The 10,967-nt window shown below is 40.9% G+C and overlaps 1 protein-coding gene across 1 annotated transcript in view; it reads left to right on the forward strand.

Moving 5' to 3' along the window:
• Nucleotides 1-10,967, forward strand: part of KDM7A (lysine (K)-specific demethylase 7A) — a gene marked incomplete at its 5' end in the record, with an annotated part of 64,182 nt that overhangs the window by 10,597 nt on the left and 42,618 nt on the right. The window contains 4 exons of the mRNA XM_006777102.2: nt 3,981-4,141; nt 5,893-6,034; nt 6,342-6,528; nt 7,787-7,949. Of these exons, the coding sequence (XP_006777165.2) occupies nt 3,981-4,141; nt 5,893-6,034; nt 6,342-6,528; nt 7,787-7,949 (653 nt within the window). The remainder of the gene's footprint in view (nt 1-3,980; nt 4,142-5,892; nt 6,035-6,341; nt 6,529-7,786; nt 7,950-10,967) is intronic.

The raw sequence follows: 10,967 nt of genomic DNA on the forward strand, positions 1-10,967 counted from the left end.
TGACATGTCTGCTTTTGCTGTGTCCCAGAGATTTGAGGTTGTTGTGTGTTCATTTTCATTTGTTTCCAGGAAGTTTTTGATTTCTTTCTTAATCTTGTTGGTAACCCATTCATTGTTTAATAACATGCTATTTAGCCTCCATGTGTTTGAATGTTTTTACTGTAGTTGATTTCTAATTTTATTCCACTGTGATCTGAGAAGATGCTTAATATGATTTCAGTCTTCTTGAACTTGTAGATACTTGTTTTGTGTCCTAACATGTGGCCTGTCTTTGAGAATTACCCATGCGCACTTGAGAAGAATGTATATGCTGTAGCTTTGGGGTGAACTATTTCATAGATGTCAATTAAACCAGTCTGATCCATTGTGTCATTTAGAGTCTCCTGTTTCCTTGTTAATTTTTTGTCTGGAAGATCTATCCAGTGAAGTCAGTGGGGTGTTAAAAGTCCTCTACTATGACTGTATTATTGTTGATCTCTCCCTTAAAGTCCTCTAGAAGATTTTTTGGTATATTTAGGTGCTCCTGTATTGGATGCATGTGTTTGCAGGGTTTTATCCTCGTGTTGGATTGATCCCTTTAGTATTATGTAGTGACTTTTATTGTCTCTTGTGATGATCTTCATTTTGAAGTCTGTTTTGTCAGATATGAGTATTGGTACCCCAGCTTTTTTTTTCATTTCCATTTGCATGGAAATTTTTTCCCATCCCTTTACTCTCATCCTGTGTGAGTCTTTTGTTCTGAGGTGGGTCCTGGTAGACAGCATATAATTGGTTCAATATTTTGTATCCATTCAGCTATCCTATATCTTTGATTGGAGCATTTACCACTTCCTCCTTTCTCCGCCACTTTGCTCCCTCCCGTGTCCGCTGCCTCAGCTCCACTCCCATCTCTGCTACCTCTGATCCGTTCCCTTCTCTGCCACTTGGCTTCCTTCTGCAGTGCTTGGCTTCCTTCTCACTGTCTTCAGTCTTCGCTGGGCGCCTATGTATGCAAATTAACTGCCATCTTTGTTGGGTTACTTTGCATACTCTTCTGATTGGCTGGTGGGCATTTTCTCTTTGTCTTTAATTTTGGGCATTTTAATTATGATATGTCTGGGTGTGGGCCTGTTTGGGTTCTTTTTGCTTGAGACTCTCTATGCCTCCTGAACTTGTGTGACTTTTTTCTTCACCAGGTTAGGGAACTTTCCTGCCCTTATTTCTTCAAACACATTCTCTGTCCCTTGCTCACTTTCTGCCTCTTCTGGCACGCCTATTATGCAAATACTAGAGTCCTGGTGCATGAAATTCGTGTGGTGGGGGGGAGGGTGTCCCTCAGTCCAGCCTGCACCCTCTCCAATCCAGAACCCCTCGGGGGATGTCCGACTACTGGTTTAGGCCCGATCCCTGCGGTTTAGGGCCTAAACTGGCAGTCGGACATCCATCTCGGCTGGCCTGATCACCCCCTAACTGCTCCCCCCTGCTGGCCTGATCACCCCTAACCGCCTCTGCCTTGGCCCCTGCCACCGTGGCTTTGTCCGGAAGGACGTCTGGAAGATGTCTGGTCTAATTAGCATATTACCCTTTTATTAGTATAGATTGTTAAGTTTCATGTTTTACCATAGCTCCCTTAAGTTGTCCTCCTGTTTTTTAAATTGTTTTTTCTTTCTTTTTGATTCTCTGAGTAATTTTTTTCTAACCTATCTTCTAATTCACTGGTCCAATCCTCGGCTTCCCCTAATCTGCTGTGTATTCCTTCCACTGTGTTCTTTATTAGTGCTATGTCATTCTTCATAGTTACTATCTTTTCTCATGCTGTTGAACATCTTTGTCATCATTATTCTGAACTTTATGTCTCATGAATTTCTTATCTCCATTTCATTTAATTCTTCTCCTGGAGAATTATCTTGTGATAATTCAAGGCCCACAGCCAGACACTCCTTTCTCAGTTCTGGGAGCCCAGCTTGGAGTTTCATTTGGGGCTTGTTTTTTGTCTCCCCGTTTTGGCTACTTGTCTAGGTTTGTTTCTCTGATTAGGTAGATCTGCTACTACTCCCAGTCTCTAGTGCAGAACAATGCTAGACACTGTTTGTGATTGGCCCTGAGTGCTCTGTTTGGAGCTATCAGCAATCCATAGCTTTTGGCTTCCTCTGCTGAGGCTGGGTGTCTTTGGAGAGAAGCAAAATGTTTACCAGGATATGCTTTTCCTAGCCCCGGGCCTGGGATTAGATCAGGCAAAGACTCAAAGCCTCCAGGGACTCATCCTGCTTGCAGTCCCATTGACACTCAAACTTATTAGCCTTAGGCCATTGACCACAGGGTGGGGCAAGAGGTCTCCAGCAGGGTAGGGTAACTGCCTTCCCCCCAGGCAAAAACCTCCTGGATAGCAAAGGTCCACAGCCAGAGAAATATGTCCTCAGCAGTGCAAGGAAATGACTCAGGACAGGAAACCGGGGTGGCTACCTTCTGATCTCCAACCCTTGAGCCCTCAATTCTGGCTTCTGCTCACACTGCTCCAGTCCACTCTACCTTCCCTCTGTTGGAGCCCAAAGTGAGTGGCTACACAGAAAATTTTGTGCATTGGCCCTTTAAAATGGTGCCTGCATTTCCAGCATTCTCTTGCTGGCAGACAGCAACCCTGCTGCTTTTCACAGACAGATGTTCTGTGGGCACCTTTCTCAGTTCTGGTTCTCTGGGCTGGGGAGCCCAGCTTGGAGTTTAAAACCCCAGAATTCTGCCCTAGCTGGTTTGGCTCAGTGGATAGAGTGTTGGCCTGCGGACTGGAGGGGTCCTGGGTTCGATTGTGGTCAAGGGCACATGCTGGGTTGAGGGCTCCACCTGTAGGTAAGGGGTGTGCAGTAGGCAGCCATTCAGTGGTTCTCTCTTATCATTGATATTTCTATCTCTTGCTCCCTCTCCCTTCCTCTCTGAAATGAATTAATTTTTTAAAAAAGACCCCAGGGTTTGCAGTGGGAACCCCCTCACAGCTCTGAGATCTCCCTTCAGAACTTCAATTGCTCTCTGTGGGAGCCCGTGCAGCCCTTTTGTGCCTCTGCACTTCCTACCAGTCTCTATGAGGTTTCTACTTTCTATCTTTGGTTATCAGGGTTCTCTCCAGCTAGTCTTCAGTTGATTTTTCAGAGTGGTTTTTCTGTATTTTAGTCGTATTTCCAGTTTGGTCCTGGGAGAGTGTCAGTGTAGCTTTCACTTACTCCACCACCATTTTGGAATCCACATCCTATTATTCTATTATCTCTTCTACTGTGGCTTATGTAAACATTTACATACTGAAATACATTTTTTATTATGAGCTATTTTTTTCTCTTGTTCTACTTAAGGCATTTTATATAATACTAGAACCCTGGTGCATGAATTTGTGCACCAGTGGGGTCCCTTGGCCTGGCCTGTGGGATTGGGCCGAAACCGGTTCTCTGACATCCCCTGAGGGGTCGGGATTATGAGAGGGCACAGGCCAGGCTGAGGGACCCCACTGGTGCACAACTGGGGCCAGGGAGAGACATGGGAAGTTGGCCAGCTGGAAAGGGACCGTGGGAGGGCTACAGGGTGTGTCTGGCCTGTCTCACTCAGTCCCAATTGGCTGGACCCCAGCAGCAAGCTAACCTACCAGTCGGAGCATCTGCCCCCTGGTGGTCAGTGCAGGTCATAGTGAGTAGTTGAGCGGCCTTAGCATACCAGGAACATATTTATTTTTTTATATATATCATTAACATATTATGCTTTGATTGGTTGAACAGCTGTCCAGTCAACTGGACACTTAGCATATTAGGCTTTTATTATATAGGATGTATTTTCAGTTATATATATTGAAGTAATTATAAATTTTACTTTAAACAACATTTGTTCTAAAAAGAGGAATTAGGTATAACAGGTTGAGAATCACTGATATAGATAATAATGTAGTATATGAACTAACTCATTACCAGAGTTGTTTTTAAACTGAACTTAACAAAGATGACATTTTACTCTTCTGTTTTCCTTAGTGCCGATGAGATCATTGTGAAGATGCACGGCAGCCAGCTGACACAGAGATATCTGGAGAAACATGGATTTGAGGTCCCTATTATGGTCCCCAAGTTAGATGACCTAGGACTCAGGCTCCCTGCAGCTACGTTTTCTGTTATGGATGTGGAACGTCATGTAGGTACGAACTTGATTCCTTTAAGTACTTGTGAATACATGGTAAAAGTAAAAATGATATTGTCCTAACAATATTAAAAATTGAATGAAAAGAGGTTAATTTAGTTTAGTTTCCTGGATCAGGAAAGATGCAATTCAATATCACCTATGTTGAGAACTATTTTTTTCTCAGCAGGTTTACCATTGTGAAAAAAACAGAATGAAACATTTTGCCTATTCTTATTTCCTGAGATTCACCCTGCTGCTTTTTTTGTTGTCGTCAAATTTTCTGGTACTTTCTAGGAAAAACTATTACTGAGGAGTAGCTACAGATACTGGGAAAAAGACAGTGGGGAACTGGATTGGATTTAGGCCTCTGTAGCATTCAGATGCAAGAAGAGATATTTTCAAACCTGTTTTTATATTTATGACTTGGTGATGTTGCCATTTAATGATGTCTGGACCTAATTTGTTACTTTGAAGCCCAGAAAGGCATAAGAAACAAGGGGAAAATCATTCATCTGTTGACATTTTTAGTTATTTTATTTATTCTCATCATGGTATTTATGGATAAAGCTGACTACATATAGATCTCATTCCTCATCAGCAATAGGTAGGTATTATTTGAGGATTAGATCTCAAATTTAACTTGACTCAAAACTGCACATCCACTGTAGTACATTATGCACATCCACTGTAGTACATTATGCACATCCACTGTAATACATTATCTGAGAACTTGTCCTTTTATTGAGCCTTCAGTTTGACAGTTCTCAGTGATAACTGTTTCAGAGAGGAGATTCAATTAAACTGCATGACTTCACTTCAGGTGATTTTGAATATTTGATAAATTAGGGGATGAAGCTGAGGTTTAACCTAAATCTGTTTGCCTACTTAGCACTGTAAAATAAATATAGTGTAATGTAAGTATAGGGAAAAAATGTTCAAACTATTTGATAGTTAACTTTTTAGTACTGTAAAGCCCTTCATTTAACAGAATTGTCTTGCCTTTTAAGTATAAAATTAAGTATCCTAGGTGTTTAACATATATAAAATTACATTAAAATAAAAAAATGGCATTTATTTATTTAATAGTTCAGATTGGTTAAGCATTGCTATATTTACAATGTCCTGTAGGACACAGTAATACTGATTGTGTTTCCTAGGGTGGTGATGCAGTGGTGTGCAAGCAACACCTCACGATTTTACAGGAAATTTGTAAAATTTATCCCAATTGAGAACTCATTCCACAGACACTAATATGAGTGATTTTTGCTTCGTAATTACTACTATTTTCTTGAAGCAGAGTATTAGAAGAGAAGACTACCAGGCAAGCAGAAATTGTTTGTCCTAGTTAACTTGTCCCCCAGTGACTGATCAGTTTTTCAAAATGGTAGACTTAGAATGTTAGGTGTTATAGAGGTGAAAGGGAAAAGGCAGTAGTCCCCCCCATTTTATACGTGAAGAAATGAAACTCAGAGCATCTGGTAGTTTCTACAGACCAGTCTAATGTATTTTTGTATTATGAGCTGCACACAAGAAATCATTGGCATATGCAAACATACAAGTTTTTACATTCAGTATTACTAGTAATTATGCATCTCTGTCTTAATTACTTTCTTTCCTTCAAAAACCATCCTCCTTTTCAAAAGTTCCAGTTGGACTTAAAAATTAAGGACATAGGAAGACTCTTTGTCTAAGCTATATATTTTTGTTTAGGACATCTATTGATAGAACTTTTAAGCCCAATAATAAGACTATAATTTTTCTCTGCAGGTGGTGACAAAGTGATAGATGTCATTGATGTGGCAAGGCAGGCAGACAGCAAAATGACACTTCACAATTACGTTAAATACTTCATGAACCCTAACAGACCAAAAGTGTTAAATGTGATCAGCCTTGAATTTTCAGATACAAAGTGAGTAGTTCTGGACATTTTGGGTTAGCCTTCTGAATGTTAGCTAAATGTAGTTAAATGCTAAATTTATTTAGTAAGAAGATTAATTGCGACTTCTTAAGTGCTCCAGTGATAGCAGCGTTGTAAATTTTGCTTTGGCATCCTCAGAGAATGTTTAGAAATACAGTGGGTTTAAACTTGAAGAATTGTTGTTAACCTTGATTTCCAGTTAATCTCTTGGTTTGGGTTGAGATGGGTGATGACATTTTAAGAAGTTTTAATTTGTGTGATGTGGGTGTGTGTGTGTTTGTGTGTTTGTTTTTTAAAGGATGTCTGAATTGGTGGAGGTCCCTGACATAGCCAGAAAACTTTCCTGGGTGGAAAATTATTGGCCAGATGATTCAGTCTTTCCCAAGCCATTTGTTCAGAAATACTGCTTAATGGGAGTTCAAGACAGCTACACAGATTTCCACATTGACTTTGGTGGAACTTCAGTTTGGTACCATGTCCTCTGGGTAAGTTTGGGGTATTTCTTTGTTCTCTTATTGATAAAAATATATAGTCCTATTTTTCCAGGGGTGCATTTATTTGCTGAAAATGACATTTTAAACAGGGAAGTATTTGTACTTTTTAAGTAGGATCTGTCATTTTACCTTTAAATGTTATGAATTTTTTTAATCCCAAGTAATAAAGGAGCTATGAGTGCTTAATTTATATTTAGATTCCCTTTTTTGGGCTATTATCTTATAAGTTGGTCTCTAGTAGCCTTTTGTCTCTTCCTCATCAATTATCACTTAATCCCTGTATCAATCCCTGAGGAGCAAAAGTACAGTAATAATAATTGCTTCCGACCTTAAAATTAGGCTAAGACAGCTAGTTGGATAAGTCAGGAAGGTCCATGAAATACTAATTCTTCCTGGCAGCTTATATTCACCTTGTTTTATCTGGCACTATACTATTCACAGTAGCTACTAGCTACATGTGGCTAAATTTTAAATAATTAAAATTAAATATAATTGAAAATTCAGCTCCTCACTTGAGGAACTGAATTTTAGTGCAAATGAGGAACTGAATTTTAAATTAGTATTTTACAAATTAGTATTTTATGGCTTTCCTGACTTATCATAGTAGCCACATGTGGCTTATGACTATTGTATTGGACAGCACAGATATAAAACATTTCCATCATCATAGGACATTCTGTTGGGCAGTGCCGATCTAGAACCAAATCTTTGTCTATATTATATGCCTGTGCATCAGCAATGCTCTATACTATAGTATATGATATTGTGTCCTTGAGCTCCTATTTCTCTTCTCCATGAGAAAGCCAAGGGTTAGTTCATTAAAGGAAGTTGATTTGCAGGTCTTTAAAAATAATCATTATATTATAGATCTTAGGAGAAAGGGCAAAATTTTAGAAATGACTCTCTGTAACCTGGGGTCTATTATTAATGTGTATTTACTTCTATACCTTGAAAATGAGATCAGTAGGATGTTTGTGATTTTTTTTTTTACCTTCTTCTCGTAACTATTTCTTTAACGCTACTTTATTGACTCCTTGTCATATTTGGAAGGGGGAGCTTTAGCTCTTGTGAAGATGCTTGTTAAGGGCAATAGCTTTTGATGAGGTATGTGAAGTATGTCTTTTTGAGCCTAAAAAATCTAATAATTATCTTATTTAATTTAGGTCATTGTATTGGGAAATTGCATCAAGGTAGGCCATCCTAAGAATGGCTTTTTTCTTTTTAATAACTGTGTGATATTTCCTTTTAGGGTGAGAAGATTTTTTATTTGATAAAGCCAACAGATGAAAATTTGGCACTCTATGAGTCTTGGAGTTCATCTGTGACCCAGAGTGAGGTGTTCTTTGGAGATAAGGTGGATAAATGCTACAAATGTGTGGTAAAGCAGGGACATACCTTATTTGTTCCTACAGGTAAGGTTTCAGTTCCATCCCTGCTGCCCATTGTTGATACTCAGTCACATTAAATCAGCTTTTAATGAGAAACTCTGCTTGAACTGTTTGGAAAGTAGCTTTGCACAACTTTGTGGTGTTTTATGTCATTTTCCATCATTTTGATTTTTGTTCAGATAAAGTTCACAGACTGTAATATTTCTCCTTTAAAGTGTACAAGTCAGTGGTTTTTACACTTGATATTTGCCAAAAGACTGAGAAGCAATCAAGTCGGTGGTTTTTATTAGATTAATAAGGTTGTGCAACCTTACCACCATCTAATTTTAATTTCATCACCTCAAAAGGAAGCCCTATATCAGTTAACAGTCACATCTCCATTCCCCCCGTCTTTAAGCCCCTAGGGTACTTTCAGTCTTTGGATTTGCTTGGTCTGGACATATCATGTATATATGTAGACTATGTGGCCTTTTGTATCTAGCTTCTTTCTTAAAAAATATTTTTTTGTTGAGTTCAGAGAGCAAGGGAGAGGGAAAGAGGGCGAGGGAGAGCGACAAACATCAATGATGAGAGAGAATCATCGATCGGCTGCTTCCTGCACGCCCCACACTGGGATTGAGCCCGCAACCTGGGCATATGCCCCTGACCAGAATCAAATCCAGGACCCATCAGTCTGCAGGCCAATGCTCTATCCACTGAGCCAAACCAACCAGGGCTGTATCTAGCTTCTTTATTAGCATAATGTTTACTAGGCTCATCCTCATTGCAGCACGTATGAGTACTTCATTACTTTAAAAAAATATATGAATTTATTGATTTCAGAAAGGAAAGGAGAGGGAGAGGAAGAGAGAAGCATCAATGAGAGAGAATCATTGATTGGCTGCCTCCTTCATGCTCCCCACGGGATTGAGCCCACAACCCAGGCATGCGCCCTGAACATTTTAGTGGTATGAAGTAGTAGTATCTCACTGTGATTTTGATTTGCATTTCCTTTATGATTAATGATGCTGAGCATTTTTCTTGTGCTTATTGGCCATTTGAATATCTATTTGGAAAAATGTTTATTGAAATTTTTTGCCCATTTTTAAGTTGGATTGTCTTTTTATTGTTGAGTTGTGAGTATTCTTTATATACTGTATTCTGTATAATATACCCTTATCAAACATATAATTTGCAAATTTTTTCTCCTATTCTGGTGGGTTGTCTTTTTACTTTCTTGATAATGTCCTTTGCAAAAAATTTAAAAAATTTGATGAAGTTCCCTTTAACTGGTCAGCTCTAAAGCTATGGAAGGCCAAGCCAGCAGTGAGACTGGGCTTTTTCCTGGGACAGTTAGGAGTATGTTTTGAGGGACCTGAGAAAGAAATTGAGTACCAGCCTTAGCTGCAGCTCAAGTATCGTTACCAAGCGTGTTGTTTTTGAGATGTGATGGGACGCAGAGCTCTCCAGGCCAGGGGTTTTAGAATTGTGTTATTCTGACATGAGTAACCTTAAAGGCTATAGAGTTCACGGGGATTTGTTACTAAAGGCCCTGCTTTCTTGGTTTGCTTCCAGTGCATATATATATATAGTAAATAAATTTGTATCAAATAAATGAATTAATAAATGCCTGAAACTATCAGAATTTATGGACCTAGGTAAGTATCAGCATTTTCATTTGAATGGGCTAAGCTCCTCCCTTAAATTTTCTTCCCAGTGCTCCCTTTTATAACAGATATTTAGTTGTGCCCTCTTCAAAATCTTGAATTCACATTTATCAATGCTATAACCTCCTACACCAGTAATTAAAAATTGATGTAATGACCTAACTAGAATATAAAGAACAGATTAAAAAGCAACTTATAATAAAATACTATTTCAAAATGTGCCTGCCCTGACACGGCAACCTTAAAAGGCAAAAAATAAAAAAATAAAAAATAGTTAGATGCATAAGCCAGCACAACCAATTCAGGTATATGATTGGCAACTCAATTTCTATAACTTTGGTGATGCTGCTTGTCTGACTTAGAGAACCACTGCTGTAGGCATTGCACTTTTCCCCAAGGTAGTTGTCAACTGATAAACTTCCAAACAAACGAAAGTACAATTTCCTTCAAATTACAGAGTAGTTGTATTCCTGGATAATTATGCCAAAACCATGCAAAAATTACCTTGTTTTTATATATATATATATACTAGGGGCCTAGTGCACAGATTCCTGCATCTTGAAAGGAACTGTGGGCCACGAGGCTGCAGTGGGAACAGGGTCAGGTCTTGGCCCATCCTCTGTGCCCCCCACCCAGGCCTTCCCGCCATGGCCCCCGGTCTCCTCTCTGCTGGCAGCCCTGCTCCTGCCACCCCTGCCCGATCACCCCTCAGGAGCAGTGGGAGGTGGAGAAGCCCTGAGGGGTGATTGGGGCTGGCAGCTGCTGCTCGCATCTGCTGATGGCGCGGAGCGATTGGGGCTTGCACTGGGTGCTGGCAGCGGGTGCGAGCAGCGGGCGGGATAGTGGCGTGCAGGAGCAAAGAATTTTCAGTAACCACCAGAGGCTTGCCCCGATGACAGTGACCGGTGCCCTGTCTTGGTCTGGTGCCCCCGCTCACCTGCTCCACCATCCCACTGTGGCTGATGCCCGCCATGTTCCGCGCTCTGCCGCCTGCTGCCGACGCCTACCATGTTCCATGCGCGCCCCCTGGTGGTCTGCGCATGTCATAGCGACCGGTTGTTTGGTTCTGCCGTTTGGTCTATTTGCATATTAGGGTTTTATATATATACTAGTGGACTGATGCACAAATTCGTGCATGGGATGGGGGTCTGGTCGGCTCGGCCCCAGTCGGGGTGGATCGGGGCCAGGCCTGTCAGGAGGAGGAGATGGCTAGGGGTAAGGGCTGAGGGTGATTGGCTGGTGAGCCCTGCCCCAGATTCGGGGGGGGGGCTGATTGGGGACAGGGCTGGCCATGGGGAGGGGCTGTGGGCAGTGTGGGGCCAATCGGGGGCAGAGCTGGATGGGGGAGGGGCTGCAGGCGGATGGGGTGGTGGGGGCTTATTGGAGGGAGGGGTGG

The sequence above is a fragment of the Myotis davidii genome, unplaced genomic scaffold, assembly GCF_000327345.1.
Source record: "Myotis davidii unplaced genomic scaffold, ASM32734v1 scaffold329, whole genome shotgun sequence".
NCBI lineage: Eukaryota > Metazoa > Chordata > Mammalia > Chiroptera > Vespertilionidae > Myotis > Myotis davidii.